Raw genomic sequence first — 20,299 nt, 5'->3', positions numbered from 1 at the left:
CATTTGAACTGTCAATAGCAAATACTTAAACTAATTACAAAACAGAAGCGCCGGATTGTCATAGCAAAGTCGGAATTTACCCTTTTTTTCCCTTTTTTTTTTAAATAGCCTTTGTGCACAGCCAGCCTTGTACTCTTCTAGGTCAAAAAACTGTCGTCCATATGCGTTGCACAAATTCGAACATCTGGGTTGTGCTGTTCTGTTGTAAATAAATCTTAACCAATGATTCCTAATTGCATCTACTTCTGGAAGGCCAAATAAAGTGCTTTTGCTTTCGTCTAGAAACACACAGCGTCTCCCTGATATGCTGCTTCAACACTAACTGCGGTTACTGACACCATGCCTTCTTTCTTTGCGTGCACATTTGCGGCGGGATTATGCAAATATTTCCACATAGTGGGGTAGATATGTGGGGGCGTGTTAGAATGAGCCGTTTTAGGGGGGCGTGGCAGAGTCTTAACTTTGATAAAGAATATCTCTTTGGTTTTGAGACTTTAGTCTTTGCAACTTCAGGGATCTTATCTATGCACAATCAGCTTGTAACACTCCAAAGAGAAAGGAAAACTTGAAATCGCATCATATGACCCCTTTAAATGGAGAAGAGCAGTGTCAACATTCTGCTAAACATTTCATTCTGTGTTGCACAAAGGTAAAAGGGCTGATTAAAAGATGACAGAATTTACATTTTTTGGGTAAATGTTTCTCAGGTTCAAAATCTGCAGTCACATGCTTGTATTCCACAGGAGAGGAGACCTCAGTGTGTGTGCCTGTAACTTACCCACATGTACTGTGGAGTCCATGACCGACTGTATCCGGTCGTTCTGTTCTGTAAGACAGTGGCTTTCTAACAGCACACTGAACTGCACATCCAGTGAGGACATGTTCTGCAGCTAAATACACCCGAGAGAGAATCCGTCAGTTTGTTACCAAATTCATGTATACAATCCATATCTTGCAAATACACTACTGCTCCACAGTTCAGTACATGAATGTTTTTGAAAGAACATTATGTTCACCAAGGCTGCATTATTTCTGCAGTGCCGTCACTCCATTCTTCAGGTGTCACATGGTCCTTCAGAAAACATTCCAATATGCTGATTTGATGCTCCAGTAATCTTTCATGTTATAATTACACCATTTCGGTGCTGCTTTATGAAGCATGTCTTGTTTGAAGAACAGCATTTATTTGAAATAAAAACTTTTTGTACCATTATAAATATATCTTCACTGTCATTTTTGATCACTTAAATGCATTCATTTAGCAGATGCTTGTGTTTAGAATGACTTACACTACATACAGTACTAGGGTTTGGTCAAGGCCACAATAGTGACTGGATATTTTACAGGCCAAATCCCTTAATCACTCCTCAACCAGTAATATATATTTAAGGGAAGAATATAAACAAGGAACCCATTACAATAAACAAGAAATAACTTGTAAAACTGCACAGAATCACAGTCAACAGAATTATACTACGGTGACAGTGACCTCTAGTGTTGAACTGCAGTATGAATTTGACACTATTTATCCTATCATGGCTCATTTTACGCTGTCAGAAAAAATGTGAAAAACTGTACCTTTAGCAGTACAGCAGCGGGCAGTTTCCATTAAACTTTGTACTTTATCTACCCCTAAAAGTTGCATATTTATACCTTAGAGATACTGTATGTACCTTAGGGTACTACTATGAACCTTTTAGGGGTAAGGTACAAAAATGTCCTTTTGATAGTACAATGACAAGCTGTTGTAACCTTAAAGTTACCATTTTTGCAAATATTTTCTGAGAATGTATAATTTGATAACTGTGTTTTTGTACATAATGTCAAAAGTGAAGGCATCTGCTAATTCCTCACTCAATGTTTTGAATGTGACATTAGTGCACAAAGACATGGCAATGTAGATTAAATACCCTGAACACTTGTGAGGCGCTCTCATTGACAGGAACATAGTCAAAGTTAATGTGTCCTTCATTTGAGCAGGTGATGATGGGATTTACAGCTTCACCACACAATGCGAGCTCCAGCGACATCTGACTGCAGCTCACCTCCAGTGTTTCATAGTACTGACAAAACAAAAAATGATTTTATAATATGAATATTAGCATCAGCTCAGTGACAGTTTTCGGGAAATACAGATCTTGGTGTGTTGTTCTAGTGTTCTACTGAATCTCACAAAAACTGTTCAGAAAATGCCTGGGTCAACCCAAATAAAGATGGTTTGTATTACAATAATGAGAATAATGGGTAAAGAGAGATGTTTTTGCCTAATGATGAAAATAATTTTAAGGGGGGAAAAAGATATTTAGGGGGCATTTTACACAACACTGTTTTCAACTAAATTTACACAACGGTGTTTTGGGGGCCTGAAAATGCAAATTTGAGAAAACGGCGATATCATGTACTTACGTATTCGGTCTATAGGTATGTGCGCAGAAGTGTAGCATTTCTTTACAAAGTGACATTGCGAACTACTTGCCTAATACAGCATCTTTAGTCATTGTCGCGGATTCATGTGAATAGGTTTTGTTTTAACAACACTGATGTCTATACGTGAAACTTTTCAAAAATGCAAAGAATAAACTTTTCCGTTTTTAGAACACTGTTGTTGAGTAAAGTAACAATTTGGGGTAAAATAGGCATTTAAGCAATTCTTCTTGTAGATTTTGTGAGATTCAGCCAATCGTATATATTTAAAGGAATAGTTTGTGTAAAATTCAAATGTACTCACTCTCAGGCTATCCAAGATGTAGATGAGTTTGTTTCTTCATTAAAACAAATTTGCTGAAATTTGTCACTAAATCACTTGTTCACTATGGATCCTCTGCACTGAATGGGTGCAGTCAGAATGAGAGTCCAAACAGCTTATCAAAACAACACAGTAATTCCCAAGTGATTCCCCATGACTCTAGTCCATCAATTAAAGTATTTTGAAGCAAAAAGCTGTGTGTTTGTAAGAAGCAAATCCATTATAAAGACAATTAACTTCAAACCATCGCTTCTGGCATAAATACAAGTACTTAATCCATAATAACACCTCCTTCAGTGAAAAGTCCATCCCCTGTAGTCCTCTCTCATCAAAAACAACTAAGATGTTTGTTTAGAACTGTTTTTACTCATAAATGATGCTTTATCTACTGTATGCATATTTCTCTCCTTGTTCAGACAAGATGGTCATAACATTCATTACACTGACTGCAATGGTTTGTAGCCCGTTTACTAAACAAGGCAAATTAGCACGAAAGCGCAATTCCAAAAATGCACTGATGGGAGTGGAAAGTTTTCTGGTTGATCTATTCACAATCTCATTTCCAAGAACAATTACATTGATACATCAGTGCAGAAAGGAGGGACTGGTTGTGCTGTGGCTTGACTTGGTCAATGTATACGAGTCCATACCACATAAGTTGGTAGAGACTGAATCAGCGCCATATCCTCAGTAAGATCACGGACCTCGTCCTGGGGTGTGTTTCCCGTACAACGACGTAACTCACTGATTAACCACCATAGTACAATGCATTGTTGTGGAAACTAACTAGCCAGTCACGACTGTTTCCTGGACACGGTCGCATCTCCGTCGTTTGAACCACATTAGTTTAACAATTTAGGGCTGTTGTTAATGACATCACACGCACGTGTAATAACTTCTGCTAATTAATTGATTCGAGATATCTGAGATGCTGCTGTGTTCAACATGGCACCTGACGACTAATTTACTATGTTTTGTTCCCTGCCATTTTGCTTTATTTGATGTTTGATTCATCGCGGGAAACCTCTTGCGTCATACTCCGGGGTTCCCTTAGGACACGCTAAAATTTGTTGATTAAAATGTATATATATTTAAATTGAATGGAAGATATAGATTGTACTGCATGTTAGCTTGCTTATTGTGCCCAAGAGCATAATTTATTTAAGTCCATATGCCTTTCTAACAAGAAACTATGCTTCTAACCACAGGTCGAGAGCTGTAGTTCCTACCACGCAAGTTTGCAACGCTGTTTGCGAATGTTTGTTTGAACTATGGTTTCGGGAAACACAGAATCGTTGAACTAAGTTGGTAACGACGGAACTTGTGACCATAGTTGGCTAACGATGCTTTTGGGAAACGCACCCCTGGACTACTATAACAACTTCAGGTTGAGAGTCACTTTTTGGTCTGTAACATCAAGTTGGCATCACCTGGAGAAGGGTATTATTACTGGATGCCTTATTTCAGTAATCCTCTAACCCTAACCCTAACCCTAAGCAGAGCAGCCAACACCGCAGGACAAAGCTCCAGCAGCTCTTCTTCATACAGCTTGTGGTTACCCTGTGGGGGTTGGATACAGTGGCTTTGCTGGCCGCTCCCTCTACAGAGCATTCACTGCGCTGGGGTTAAGTGGGCCCCAGAAGAGAGCAGCCATTAGACTTGCAACAGGGTCTGCAGAAAGAGCTTCAAGATGGCTGTGGATAAAAAGGGGTGATCCGTGGCCAAATGCTGCTGGGTCGCAGGTCGGGGCTTGATCACCCCTAGGCCGGGTCACCTGAGTGAGGGTGTATCATGTTGAAAGACCCAAAACACCCGATGAACCCAGGAAACATCAATGATGTATCTTTCACCTAAACGTGCAACTTTTTGCTTCACAAAACAATAATTGATGGACTGGAGTCGTGTGAATTATTGTGATGTTTTTATCATGTATTTGGACTCTCATTCTGATGGCACCCATTCACTGCAGAGGATCCATTGTTGAGAAATGCTAAATTTCTCCAAATCTGTTCTGATGAAGAAAAACTCATCTATTCAGCAAATTTTCATTTTTGGGTGAACTATTCCTTTAAATACAGCATGTTTAATCAATATATTTACATCTATTTCTCTGTAGCTATTAGCACACTGTCTAAAATTAAAGACTTCATCCAGCATCTAAATTTACTTATCTCTACTTTATAATCAGCTGGTGTAGCAGGGCCTTAAATTTAGATGCTGAGAATAACATGAAACACTTTTTGCTATATCTGTGTATGGGGGCAGTAACTGTCTAACAGTGAAGCGGGGCAGCAGTGCTTACCTTCTTGGCCAGAGAGGGTGTAAATGCGATCAGGATCATGTGTGTATCTTCAGGACCGATGGAACGCATGGCATTCAGCACAGAAAATGGCCCAGTCACATCCAGCAGTGATGATGTCAGCTAAAAGTCAGGTTAAGACTGATAATTCTCAAACACTTTTTTGTTTTTTACAGTGAATACACTGAAAATGAAATTCTACAGGTTAACAGCAGATTGAGTTTGTTTTTAAAACTAAAGATGAGATGAAACTATTTTCTTTCATAATCAACATCATGCCACAAATGTTGTTGATAGTTTAACTTTGAACCTAGAACATACCTATCATATATAAAAAAAAAAATCATATAATTACATAATACCTACCAGAAAATTACTTAAATTTAGCATTAAATGGAAACTGTGACCATTTTTTCTGTCCTATTTTGACATACAGTATATGAGAGTGAAATGGAATTTTTGAATAAGAAAAAACGTGGGGCACATTAATGTTTTTGATTAATTACTATAAAGGCACAAATAAATAAATATATAATTATGTGCATTTTATAATAAACAGCTAAATTTCCATAAAGGAATGGTCATATCATGGTGACTTTGATATGATTTCATATTTTAGAGACTTGCTACTGCCAGTAATATACATGAAATTACCCGTAGCAGATCAAGACAGGTGGAGCTAGGGGAGGTAGAGGATTTCTGCAAGACTTGCTTACAGCAAACATTGACCCAAATTATTTAAATGTTGAGCAGCAAGCTCAGTGACTGCAGATGGCAGCCACAAGCTGGAGAGAAAGAAGATGAACAATACAAGCCACTATATGTGCATGCTGCTGTTAGAAGTATATACTGTAAATATGCTGCTGCATCAATGGACATGATAATATGATAAAATGGTGATAAGGTTATGTAGAGAAGGACAATGTTACTGTACTTGGTAAAAGGATTGAGAAAGATACCTTTACAGTCTCTGAAGAAATGTTCTGGATTACCAATTTTTTTAACACTTTCTGACCTACAAGGATAAAACAATTGCAAGTGAACTGGAAAGATAAAAGCAGAAACAGCAACAACAGTTAAGTAGATAGTCAAATGTTTATTACCTACTGCCACCTGATTAAAGTGGATGGTGTTGTGTCCACTGTCAGAGATGAGCAGTAATGCTGGTCTGATGGCTGGGCAGCGCAACTCCAGATAGAGTGTCTGATGTGTGCTGCACAAAAAGTTTGAGTTCAGTGAGCTCTGGGCTGTGACATTACTGCAACATACTATAACAAGAATGTTTGCTTTTTCCCATTCATCTCAAATGCTGTAGCTCCGTAGGATGTACATTGTTCATTAGTCTTGGGAAACAACATCTTTTTAATCCAATCACCTGAGCCGTAAGTGCCATGTGACTGTCTCTACAGTCACAAGAACATTATGTCATGACAAAACTAATTGGCTGATTGACAACACTGATCATATGAACACAAACAGTCTCAAACCTTCAACCTGGCACCGTGAATGACATCTGCACCAGCATCTCAATCTGTTACTGTTAAAGGTACCTGCCTCGCAAGCCGTCACCATTATATGCACCGGTCTCACAACCGGACACTGTTATAGGCCTGCTTCATGACACAGCATAATATTTTCTTGATTGTTGTTGTTAAACAACCAGAGATAACCTGGTAAATTAGTTTCAACATACTGTTTTTGTACTGACTAGGCTAGATTTGACAATATATGTTACAATACTTTGTGTACTTATTGTTTTTATTTACATAGCTATAATTGCATAATACTGTAAAATAAATGTTTTAAATATAACATTTTGAATATAGGAACATAGAATCTTTTAAAAATGAAATTATACATTAAAGGTGACATATTATGCCCCTTTTTACAATATGTAATATAGGTCTCTGGTGTCCCCAGAATGTGTCTATGAAATTTCAGCTAAAAATACTCCACAGATCATTTATTATATCATGTTGAAAAAGCCTATTTTGAGTGGAAGCAGAAACACGCTGTTTTTCGGGCCTGTTTCTTTAAATGCAAATGAGCTGCTGCTCCCCGCTCCCTTTTCCAGAATAGAGCTGTGCCATTACAGCTCGTACCTGCTAAAAACATCTGTTTTGGTTTTGATTATCATGTTTATCGCGCTGAAATCATGCATTTTAAACCATATTCGTTTAAACTTCTGATATACGGTTTTCTGAGCGCAAACGGACAGAAGGCGGCTGTCACAGCATGTGAGTACTAAACTAAGTTCTCATTCACACACAAGTTTACGTTAAAAAACACACAAGTTAGAAAAACAGTCGGTTATGTGACGCGCTTGTTTTTTCAGACACTTGCAGAAAAAGGCTTACCAAAACAAAGTTACTGGGTTAAACTTTTTCACGTTTCCTTGGTTGGTAGATGCACCGGGGACCTGATTATAGCACTTAAAACCTGGAAAAGTCAGATTTTCATGATATGTCACCTTTAAATCTGTAAATAAAAGTGGCCAGTAGGTGGCAGCAAGTTACTTGACATGTGAGTCATAGAATCATTCATTCAAACAATTCATTTAAACAGCTGATTCATTCAGGAATGAAGCAAGTGAATGTCTTAAAAAATGGACCATTGAATTATTCACTCAAATGATTTGTTCAAATTGCGGATTCATTCATTAAGAGAAACAACTGCTGTGCCTTGGCTTTGTTTGGAACTATTTTTGTTAGTGGAAAAGAGAAAATACTGTTTTAAAATGTTTTACTCATTCAAAAATTAATTTCTTGATAATTGAACTGTTATATAAAATATCACATTTGCAATCATGCTGATATTCAGGAAAAATGCACTTTTGCTCATGTGATATTGCCATGATATAGGCTATTTAAACTACAAATAACAATAACTTTTCACATTAAAATACATGACAAAATATACAGATAATTTACAATTACGAGCAATATGAACATGAATATGAGTGGCAGGCACATAACAGTAAGTAGTTGAGTGACAGATGCACATAATGGTGATGGGTCACAAGGCCGGTGCATAACAGCAACGGATCACCAGGCAGACACATAAGGAAAAAAATTCACCCCCTCTCTGTTTTTCCATAAGCAATGATCATTTCCAGCTCATGCCACTGGTGTCTGAATGTCAGTTTCGTCATGGAGGAAGCTCTAGAGCTTAGATTGGTTTCAACAAGCTCGGTTGAGAGACCAGAGTTCAGGAGTTGGTCCCACTCAGGGGCGAACCCCACAGCCTCTAAATCTTCAGCCGGGGGTCTCAAATCATGCCCCCAAACTGTGACAGACAGGAGGTCCCTCCTGTCTCTGATTTCCAGTTTCGCTGAGGGGGTTCAAGAGGCAACACCCTCCTTCTGCTTTTTGTGGTGCAAGGAGCTTGTAGATGGCTTGGGCTTCCTGGCAGCAGCCCCCAGGACTTGGGTTTGGCGAGGGATGAACCTCTGGAACACTGCTGCTTGTTTTTTTGGCCTGCTGAAACTTCTTGGTGACAAAATTGACTGCATTGCCATAGAGGCCAGGAGGAAGGACTTGTCCCTTTCCCTAATGCCAGAGAGATTTAACTAGAGATGCCTCTTAATGGCCACCAATGCTGCCATAGAGCAGCCAATGGCACAGGCCGTCTCCTTGGTGGCCCAAATAAACAAATCTGTGGCCTGACGCCCCTTGCCTTCGTGGACAGAGAATGGATACAAACCAAAAAAAATCTCACCTGTGTGATCCTGCCAGGGAGCATAACCCTATTTTAACACTCAGTCGACAAATTGGGGAGGGTGACAGCTCTATCTGTCAAGTTCAAGCTTAGAGATATTCACAAGGCAGTATAGCCCTGCTTTAATACCTAATTTAATAGATTCAGCTCTACTTGTAAAAATGATACCTGCCAGAAAGCACAGCCCTGCTTCAAACCCCAGTCAACGAATTGGGTAGGGTGACAGCATCCATCTGTCAAGGCTCAACCTTACAGATAAGCATAAAGGAGCATAATCCTGCTCCAGGGAGCACAGCCCTGCTTCAAACCCCATTCAAAGAACTAGGAAGGGTAACATCTTACATCTGTTAAGGTGTCAAAGTTTCTTTAGAAAGAGAACTACAGTGTGCTCATTGAATTGTAAAATATATGATCTGAGAAAAGCATTGATATGTCCCTGATTCCCAATAGATGCAATCCAGTGACTTTGAGAGTTGTTGAGTGTATGGGCAGCTTTACACAGGTGCTATATAACCTTCTTTAATTGATAAACTGAAGATGTATCTCACTGAGTTTTCTGTTTATGAATGGTCACTTTTATGCATTCATAGGTTTTGGTTGAAAATCTAATGATACACTTTTTACAGCACTACAGCATAAAAAATACTTTGTGAACCTTAAATTTCTTTTTGAACATCTGAAGAGGTTTTGAAGGAAAAACCATGCTTTATGTATCAGTCCCTCTCAAAATCTTATTCTCACGTCACCTGTATCTGGGCTCCTCTGATGTTTCCAGCACTAAGTCTGATGAAGAGTTGAAGCAGGATATGACATAGCGAACGTGACGCTCAGTAAAAGAGTGCAATAGTGAAGCCTTTACAGCCAAATATTCAAAAGAGCTGTGAAGAAACAATATAAACATAATCATATTTTCAACTGTCCCCTGACCCTTATGGCAATGTCATAAAACACAGACTGCTTGACCTGCGTACCCTGCCTGAATATCTGCAGGGCTTGAGGAATGGAAGGGGCTGCCATTTGCAGACATCATTTTGCTGCCATGATCTTTTACCAAAAGCAATGGGGCCTCTATTTTGCTCTGTAAAAGAATAAAGATAGCAGGGAAGTTACTGTTCAACATTTGTTAATGCTGTATGTTGTGTAAGAAGTGGCATGATTGTACTGGACATCGTGATGCTCCTTACTTTGGCATCAGGTTCTGTATGTTGGCAGTTGCTGGTGTCAGTATGAAATTCCTCTCTCCGGTGAAGAGCTTCTGCGTTGATGACGTCATCAGACAGTGTTGGGCTGAATGTAACCTGGACCAGACACTTCTGTGAAGGCACACAAATGGATGCTGAAATAAACAGAGCTGAGTCTATTTTCATAAAAAAAAATTTAGGGCAAACATATAAGGGAGATCCATTCCATTCATGCTGCCAAAAATCCATAAGCATCCATTCATTTGTTTATTTTCTCTATTTTGGTTTCAAATATCTAGTTCATAAACTATTTTGGGTAAATTAAAATAAATAAATAAAATAAAATCAATCAAATTAATATGATAAAATCATAAAAACTGCACTGACATAAATTAACAAAAGGAAAAACACTGTTCACTATATGAAATTTTAAATCGTAATAATATCACAATATCATTGTTTATTGTATTTTCAAATGAAGGCATCCGTAAACAGAGACATTAAGTCTTAATTATTCTAACTTTTGATATAATTATTATAACTTTTGATCAGTAGTGTACTTACCTAATTTAGTGTTCAGTGAACTGTATTTTTTCCAAGTGAAATAATATTTAAGTCTTTTTGTGTCCAAATATTAAGGTATATGTCTATATTAATATGACTATCAAAAATAAACCTTCTATGAGAAATATTCACTGTAGCAAAATGTGACAGCAAGCTCTGATCTCGCCTAACAGGATAATAAAGCAGATTGTAAACTGCAGAAGTCATTAGCAATACCTGTCCAGGTAGAACTCTTCCTGAAGTAGGTGTGATGGTGATGTCTGAGTTTTCCGGAACAGAGAAGGTGAAGAGCCGGGCTGCAGCCTCAGGCCCTGCGCTGATATTCTCCACATACAATACTGCAGTGGTCCGGTCTCCCACCGCTGTCCCTCCAAACTCAACCAAACAATCAGAGAGTTTCAAGGAAGGCTGGATGGAAGTCGCATGACAAGATAACAGGAAGTCTCTGAGTCAAGAATAGAAAGCATAAGTTAGAAGACTGAAAAATATTATCAATAAATTTAAGCAAAACCAAGTAATCAGAAATAATCATGCAGAACAGACATTCTGCGGAAGAGTATAACCAAACAGGATACAGGACCAGGCCTAGCAACAGCTGATAATGCCAAGGAAAAACTGATGTGACCAGGCAGATCAAAGACTGTCTGACGAAATAAATAAAACATTTAGGGCTATATAACCCGGTTCCTTGACAAGGAAACAAGACACTGCGTCATGGTGTTTACACTACGATAAGGCATGCAGGTGTGACCGGCATCCGAAGCACGTGTAGAAACAAGCCAATGATCATTGGCAGACGGTAGTCCTATGACGTCACATGGAGCGCCTGTGTGTAAAAAGGGGCACCTTACATCACACGTAATAATAAACTTTATTCTGAGGGAGATGCGCCTAAAGGTTGTTGCACACAGGACAAGAAATATAGTGCTCTGTCACGTCACGGCTAGGACAACTCACAGGTATCTGTTCAAGACATCAGTCCAAAACAGTTAATCTAATCAACAAACGTGCAAAAGTTCACTTCAAGAATAAAGAACAAGAACAAACTAATCAAGTGGTGTTGATTAGTTTGAAATTTGGTATTCAAAAAAAACAAAACAACAACAACAAAACAAACAAACAAAAACAAAAAAACAAGCTAACAGAAAGAGTGGAAACTATGTGAGTGGTGCCCCATTTAGAAAGAGGCAACTGAAAGCAACCCTTCCACAGGGGAGTGTATAACCTTACTTTAAAGCCTAGGGAAGAGTAATAATAGGGGAGAGTGATGAAAAAGACATGCTCTCGCTATCTGCCCATCATAGCTCTTACTAAAGAAGGATGCCCTGTCAGCCATACTACTCCATGGACCAATAGGGGAAAAGGCAGACTAAATATCAATAGTATCACTCCAGCATAGCGCTGGAGGGGCAGGTGAAGGGAGCAGGACGTCCACAGACATACAAACCGCCCTCCTATCGCCAATTTTTACTTCAACATCTGGCCATCAGGAGAAAACAAAGTATTTTGCCACTGAGTATAGAAATGTGCAAGTGTGCATCATACTCCAGTTTACACTGAAGGAGAGCTAAGCTTTACCACCCCTACGAGGAGCATATTAACACAGATTCTAATTCTCAACAGGTTCAAGCACTGCTCTCAGTGCACACAACATTCTATTAATCCACCCATTCCCCATGAATCTTCAAGAAATATGCAAACAAAATAACCACGTTTACCCCAACACGTCTCAGCTGATATGCTGGAGGCGGACTGATGAGAAATGGTACCTATTGCTCATGGCCAACTGCTTAACACCTCCAGCGGTACTGGAGGCAGAGTATCTAAAAAGAACAAAGCGGTTGCACCACAACCACTCCTTCAATAGTTATCTCTCAGCAGTCATTACTGCGTGAAACCTCCAGGTGTGATGGAGTGAGGACAACCAACAAAGCAAAGGGGTTGCATCATCTCACCACGACCACTCCTTCTGTAAAGCGGTTATGTCAGACATCTCCAGCTATACTGGAGGGAGGGCAACTGAAAAGCAAAGGGGGTCACATCATCTCACCATGTTCACTCGCTGCAAAAGTTCATCTGTTTAACACCTCCAACTGATCAGGAGGAGGGTGACCATGAGCCACAGAAACCCTGGGACCAATACTTGCTGCTTGGAACCTCCAGCTGTGCCTGAGGGAGGGCAGCTGAGAACAAAAGGGGGTTGCATCGCATCACCTCACCTCAACTGGAGGGACTTGCTGGAGGGAGGACAAAGAGAGTGTCAACCGCAGTGCCATAAAGTCCAGAGAGAGTGACCGTGGTATCAAGGAGTTTTTGCTTTTCATTTCAACATGCACTTAATTCACTTGATGATGTGTGATATAGGCACTATTTTATGTGCACAGGCACTCCATGTGACATCAAAGGACTGCCGTCTGCCAAGGATCATTGGCTTGTTTCTACACATGCTTTAGATGCCTGTCACACCTTGAGACACTTCCATAGCATCAAAACCATGACGCAGCATCAAATTTCCCTCAAAGAGGACCATATACAAACCCAGATACACCTCTTAGCTAGGCACAACACCTAATTCTGGTCTTGCATTCTCTACCAATCAGCTGATAACATGAATCAGGTCTGTTAGATGAGAGAGTCATACAAAATGTGTACTGCTGGGGGGACTCCAAGACCCATTTGGGAAACACTGGACTAGAACTGGTGTTTCAAGCATGTGTGCATACACGCCAATTTCTGATTGGCTATGGCAACAGAATGATGTCACTGTTGTGGCAGGCTATAAAAGAGCACCTGAACAACATGTCATCAGCTCTTTTGCCTTCAGGAAGCCGCATGTCTGAATGTGCTGTGTGGAAAGATATTGTTTGCCTGATTTTCTTTATTAGAATAGAACAGCAAGCAGATTAGGAGTGATGTGAGAATTTCCGATGTGTCCTCCTGAGGGAAGGAAGCCAGGGAACTACAACATCGTGGCTCTGATCCCATGTTCGCAGAGGCAGCGTGCAGAGTATGGTCACAGTTGAGGCGAGAGCAGGTGGGGTTCTCGCTCTCACCACCATGGGTATAATGAAGGCCAACTTGTAAGAGCTGTGTGGGTAAAACTTACTCTTCTGGCCTCAAAAGGTACTATGACTGATGCTAGAGGCTGCCGTCTTTACCGACTTTGTTAATGTGCCCGCCTCCCATGCAAGGGATGCTGGTTTGAATCCTGATAAGAGCAGCATGAAGTAGAACCGGAGGTGTTACACATGGGTAAACATGCTCAGTCTATCATCCAGACCATGTTACATTTTTTTTTACATCTATTTTTGTTACATCGTTTAACTGGCTTCATTTGATTCAGAGGAGCTAAAATGTTGCATTTGTGCTATATGGAAGAAAATCTGTGACAAAAGTCTTTCATTGAGGTGTCACTTAGGGTGAAGACAGTTGAGAAGTAGATCGTTTTTCTTTGCTGCCCCCTCCAGCATCTTGCTCGATGTGGGGTAAGAAGATGAGTGTTGCGACTTTGGCGACTTTGCAAGAAGCTGAAGAAGGATCTTAGGGAGGTTGTTTTGGCCCTTAGTCAGCAACTACCCAAAGCCCTGAGATCCTTCTTGGCTTCTTGCCCTTCCACCCAAATGTCTGCTTTCCTCTTTTACATCACCTACACACACACGAGTCCGGTGAGAGAGAACAAAGCCAATAGTTGTGGAACTCCAGTAAGTAGGCTTTCAAAGGCTATTTTATTCACTTAAACATCGGATGAAGTGATTATTTTCTCTTTAATACAGATGATGCCAATGTATTTTTCGATGAGTCCGCTATGTTAGCAATAATTACGCTACCTGCTTGAGGGAAAGGGTTGCCAGGTTTTCATGACAAAACCCGCCCAATTGCTACTCAAAACTAGCCCAAACTATCCGCGTTTCGAGGGTGTCCCCCGGTAAAAATCGCTAAGGGGGCTAAAATACACGTTATTGGGGTCGCTTCAACCTGTGGACATGAAAAACAACCCGCGGCAACAGTGATAAAGTAGCCCAATTCCACAGGAAAACCGCGGACTTGGCAACACTAGTAATGTCTACAACGGACACGAGCGCTGTCATGGCGCGACCACAACAGCTTTAGGTTGTCTAATTTGGCACGGTCTCTCTGCTGCACTAATAGTAGTAAGCCATTCCTCTGTGTATACATATCCTTACAAGTACAATTTTAGCTGTATTATCTGTGTCCTCTTCAAAAATTGCTCTTGAGAAATGTTATGTTTATTGTCCCCCCCCTACTGTTAGACGAAATTTATGCCTCTGCTCCCTATGCTTCTCAATCCTCCAGCTTAAAAAAAAAAAAAGTTTAATGACTGTTGTAGAGATTGGCTCTCCTGTGGCATACACTGAGCTTGATTCCTTCAGTTCAGAAGTGGGGAAAAAAAGAAAGAGAAAACACAACACTCCCTGCATCACTGTGGAGCTAGGAGATTAAAGAATATGATTATATCTGAGTATGGTGGTATCACTGCACTTTCCCTGTGATGCGCAAGGGAAGGGGCTGCGCACAGAACAGAAAGGATGGGCATAACTGCCATTGGCATCCTTCTTTCCTATTTGTTATCCCTCCGAAACCTGGGTTCCCTTGTAGCACATATGAAAGTGCTGATACAGAAGAGTGGAGTGGACAATAACACTACTTGTGTCTCATTTCCGCTTATGTAGCTCTCTCCGGTACTGGGAGTGCAAAGGTTGTAACAATATGCTCCCTCTGTAATCACATGAGACACAAGTAGTGTTATTGCCCACTCCACTCTTCTGTATCAGCACTTTCATATGTGCTACAAGGGAACCCAGGTTTCGGAGGGATAACAAATAGGAAAGAAGGATGCCAATGGCAGTTATGCCCATCCTTTCTGTTCTGTGCGCAGTAGATGGGCTGTTACAGAAGAGGTCAGTGGTCAATACCACCATTTGCATCCCTCTCTAGTACTTGGAGTATGAAGAAATTGTTTAGGTATCACATTCATATGGCCAATACATGGAGTTGGAAGCACTTACAGCAGGGGTGCCCAATAGGTCGATCACGAAGGCAATGCTGGTAGACCGAGCTTTAGGTCAGTGGTTCTCAACCGGGGGGAGCGCGAGATAACTTAAAACTAAAATATAATAAATTCACAAATTTTTTTAATTTATTGAATAAAAACCGCTGTATGAGCATATGATACACAAACTACAGCTCTCGGCTGGATAAAAGAAGCCAGTGTCATGCTTGTAGCCTAATATTTTGATGGATGACGATTGTAATCAAGGTAAAGATGATTACAGTGTCATACAGGAGTCGTGTATTAGGCGTGGGTGTGTCCATTATTATTGATGCAAACTAACCTTATGTGCGCTCTCGGCGCACTGTTCACTAAAACATATTTCTGCTTGAACACAGCTCAGTATATTCACGTAGTTGTATACAGCGAGTGTTTTATAACACATGCTCGCGTGTTTTGGAGAAGTTTGTGAGGATCAGTGGTGTTTATGTACATATGAGCATCAGATGCTCCAAACAGACACTATTGCTTGCTTGTTCTGACAGAGGACCTATTCATTGATGACGTTGAGCCGCCTTCAGATCACTGAGTTTCCACACATTCAGAATGGTTTAATTTTTAATTTGTATTTTGGTGTGTTTAGTGATTCTACGGAAGAGGATTAGGGCAAAGCAATAATAAAAAAAATAAAACCATCTCGTGATTAAAGTCATTATAATATGAGATTAAACTAATTAAAATTCAAGAAAAATTTTGAAATAAAATGTTGCGATTAAACTCATTCAATTTCGATAATAAAGTCGTTATGTTTCGAGATAAAACTCGTTAAATCTCTAGAAAAAAAGTCGAGATAAAATGTTGAGAATAAAGTCACTAAATTACGAGGAAAAAAACGTTAAATTGAGAAAAAAAGTCGAGGTAAAATGTTGAGAATAAAGTCATTAAATTACGATAAAAAAGTTGTTAAATTTCAAGAAAAAAAGTCAAAATAAAATTTTAAGAATAAACTCATTTAATTAGGAGAAAAAAAGTTGTTGTGTTTCGAAAACAAAGTAGAGAATAAACACACTCGTGTCATTAATTTCATCTCGTTGGACAGAGTCAAATAGCGTCTGCAGTGGCATTGGTTGGAGAGTAATGTGCAGAGACGTAGCGTGTGATGCGCTCGACTAGGGTTCGAAACCGTCGTTGGCCGAACTCGCTTTCCTTCCTTTTCTCATCACATATCACATCAGAAAAGTGGAAATCAATTGCTTAACGAGTGTTTAATAATAATGTATTAATTAGGGAGGCTTTGTTGTTCTAATAAGGCAGCATCTATTTAATAATTTTAATAAATAAAATCATTTACACTCATTTATTATTGCATCCTGTTTATGCACAACAATACTGAGGTGCAAATAGTGTCTGTCACTATTTATGAGTATAAATAGCATCTAATTAGCTACTACTTACACTTATTGCAAAGATCTGCTACTTTTACATAGCCTAATGCAAATGAATGGCTATTTTCACTTAGTTTAAATGTCTATTGAAATGTAGGCTATTATATGTGGCCCGCCAATCATAATTTACAAATCATGCAGTTTCACAATGTCAAAACAAGGTGAGAGCACTACATTTTAGTGCAGACTTATCAGTAAAACGTGAGTGACAACAATTTGATAACTCATATGTGGTGTCTTTAGCGCACTAAAAGCGGTACAGCGCTACTTGTGTGAAGCGCGATGCACGGACCGTTATTAGCTCTGCCTAAAGACAGTGCAGCGCAAACACAGAACAAATGCGTTTACCTGCAGGTCTCGATCAGGTAACCACTAAACAGCGCTGTGAGAAGCGTTTGAGTTTGGAGCAGAGCTCTCCGATACAAACCACAGACTCTGCGGTGATTTAAACACGTTTAAAGGCAGATGGAAACAGCGCTGCCATTCTCAACAACACTAAATACGGAAAACTGGAGAAACACTGCGACAACAATCCAATTACATTACTTTTCAATATACAAATCAATATTTACAATGGATTTAGTACTGTAGTAACACTTAACCTACCTAATTAATACATTATTATTAAACACTTGTTATGCAATTGATTTCCACTTTTCCAATGTGATGTGATGGGGAAAAGGAAGAAAAGCGAGTTCGGCTAAAGACGGTTTCGAACCCTAGTCGATCGCATCACACGCTACGTCTCTGCAACGTTACTCTCCAACCTACGCCACTGCAGACGCTATTTTACTGTGTCCAGCGAGATGAAATGAATGACACGAGTGTGTTTATTCTCGACTTTTTTCTCAAAATTTAACGAGTCTTTTTTCCTCTAAACAATGACTTTTTCTCCTAATTAAATGAGTTTATTCTCAGCATTTTATTTAGACCTTTTTTCTCGAAATGTAACGATTTTTTTCTTGAAATTTAACAACTTTTTCCTCGTAATTTAATGACTTTATTCTCAGAATTTAATGAGTTTAATCTGAACAATTTATTTAATCATTTTTCTTGAAATTTACCGAGTTTAATCTCGTATTATAATGACTTTAATCTCAAGATGGTTTTATTTTTTTATTGTTGCTTGGCCCTAATCCTCTTCCATATGATTCTGAATGGATCCGTAGTAGTTTATATGCAGTCCTTTGGCATCTCCCTGTGGTCTTGTTTGGTATGGCAGGTCAACTTCTGCTTATTTGTTACTGTATAATTGAGCTTTACGTACGTTTAAGTTGTATGGAATATCTACAGTGACATTTTTGCAAAGTATGTTTGCAAAAAAGAACATGGAATGTTTAAATCTATCTTGAATTTGTTTTGTTTAAAAATAATTACATGTAATTGAAAAGTAATAACTAGAATACAAAGGTTTTAGAGACTAGAAAAGGTTTGTCTTGCAGTATTGATTTGGAGATGAGGGGGTCTCATCTCCAAAAGAATTGAACATTGTTTTTTTTTATATTAAAAAGTTAATAATTAAATTAATGCAATATAAAGAAACATTTTTTTTCTTTTTTTTCAGACAAGCTTTTTTATTTATTTATTTTATATGTATTTTATTATTTATTTATTTTTCACTTGGTAGATCTCTGTGAGTTTCTCATTTGAAAAGTAGATCCCCACACAAAAAAAGTGAGTGAGCATGACCAACATTAGCGAGAGAGAAGAGGAGAGTGGGCATTACCGCCCCTCCAGTATGGACCTGGAAGTGATAGTGTGGACGTAGGATAGAACCAGAGTCAGAAATGAACTCTTCCATAAAGGGGCGATATTTGCCCCCTGGAATTGATTTCCAGGGGCATTTTCATATTCATAAGAACAACTTTTATAATTTCCTTATTAATTGTATCTATGTTGTCCTTAATGTCAAATACTTGAAAAAGTATAACTAATTTTAACCAATTATTTCAACCAGGTCACGACGAGGCGTTCCCCATAGCGACCCCTAGAGGACGCAGTTCGAAGTTCCCATGAAAGGGAACTATAAACTTTTACCAATAACAACAAACTCTTTAAAATTGTACATAAATTATACATAAAAAAAAAAAAAAGGAACTCAATCAAAATGAAAAGAACATGAAATCATTATTGTTGATTACTGCTTCAGATACTGTAATAATGATTATCATTGTCGATTAATAGAAAACATATGTAGAAATGTTTTTGTGTTTGGGGAAATGTCTTGTCATATTTTGGCTACACATACAAATGTGTCAGTCCATGACATTAGACTAGTCTAGTGCAATTTATGCAAAAACTCCCGCTATAATAATCACTGATTATAACTCCTGTTATAATCATCACTTTTCTGCATTTCTTTGTTTATAATGAGATATTATTTGCAAGCACGCTGAACTCAGAAATGTGTGTTTGGTTATAAAAAACAATGTTTAAAAAGCAATCTGATGCAACGTACATGAATCTAAATGCAATTCCATGAATTTACACTTTTCTAAGGCTGCTCCCCTATTAGTCGACTAAACAATATTTGATAAGAAAAGGCTTAGTTGGTTAGTCGGTTAGTTGCAGAAAAAAAGAAAAAGAAAAACTGTTTAAAGAGTTTCTGTAATGTGGAAGTTTTTGTGGTTACCATTGTGCTGAAGAGTAGACCACATGAATGTAAAAACTACAATGATTCTAAGCAATGACTGCACTAATGCCAGTGACAAGTAACATCTTGTTCATTAAAGCTACATGCCAAATAAGTGGCAAACATTTAGCATTTATTACGATTGCTGTGAATTAGTGATGGGAAGTTCAGATCATTTTAATGATATAGATCTTTAAATCTCATTCAGCAAGATGAACAAATCCTTTTTCAAGTCATTTTGTTCATTTCAGCAGAATATAATTAAAATGTTACATGTTAATATTCAAATTCCGCAACACATCTATTTACGCAAACACTGATCACATTAGGGTAAATGTACCTATTAAGCTAACCAAAATCTACATTGAGACATTTTTAGTGCACAAGATATTGGTTTCACTACAAAAAGTTATGTTAAAATAAAATATTAATCTCTCACACAAAAATATTTAATTTTATTTTAAATGACAAAAGCATTTCAATTAAGATATACATCATTAAATGCAAAAAGTCTGGCTGTGCTAAATGGGTACATTTTTGTACCCTTTAAGCACACCCCCCTGTTCCCATTAAGCTCACATCAAGTTTTATTAAAAATTATTTTTTATTTTAAGGAAACTTTTTAAAGAATAATTGAATTTTTTTTTATTTGAAGGTACAAAGTTAATCACAAAAAAAAACAGAACACTAAAATCAAGCAACAA

General features: G+C 38.6%; 1 protein-coding gene across 1 annotated transcript in view; it reads right to left on the bottom strand.

The window, feature by feature from the left end:
• Positions 1-20,299, bottom strand: part of cfap74 (cilia and flagella associated protein 74) — a 110,059-nt gene that overhangs the window by 12,500 nt on the left and 77,260 nt on the right. The window contains exons 24-32 of the mRNA XM_016516832.1: positions 10,724-10,952; positions 9,947-10,075; positions 9,734-9,840; positions 9,509-9,640; positions 6,149-6,258; positions 6,005-6,060; positions 5,049-5,168; positions 1,911-2,063; positions 779-890 (exon numbers count right to left, since the gene is read on the bottom strand). Of these exons, the coding sequence (XP_016372318.1) occupies positions 779-890; positions 1,911-2,063; positions 5,049-5,168; positions 6,005-6,060; positions 6,149-6,258; positions 9,509-9,640; positions 9,734-9,840; positions 9,947-10,075; positions 10,724-10,952 (1,148 nt within the window). The remainder of the gene's footprint in view (positions 1-778; positions 891-1,910; positions 2,064-5,048; positions 5,169-6,004; positions 6,061-6,148; positions 6,259-9,508; positions 9,641-9,733; positions 9,841-9,946; positions 10,076-10,723; positions 10,953-20,299) is intronic.

This window comes from Sinocyclocheilus rhinocerous, unplaced genomic scaffold (genome assembly GCF_001515625.1).
Source record: "Sinocyclocheilus rhinocerous isolate Xijiao unplaced genomic scaffold, SAMN03320098_v1.1 scaffold958, whole genome shotgun sequence".
In the NCBI taxonomy this organism is placed as follows: domain Eukaryota; kingdom Metazoa; phylum Chordata; class Actinopteri; order Cypriniformes; family Cyprinidae; genus Sinocyclocheilus; species Sinocyclocheilus rhinocerous.
Note: the sequence above shows the minus strand (reverse complement) of the source record. Positions and strands in the feature narration are given on the sequence as shown.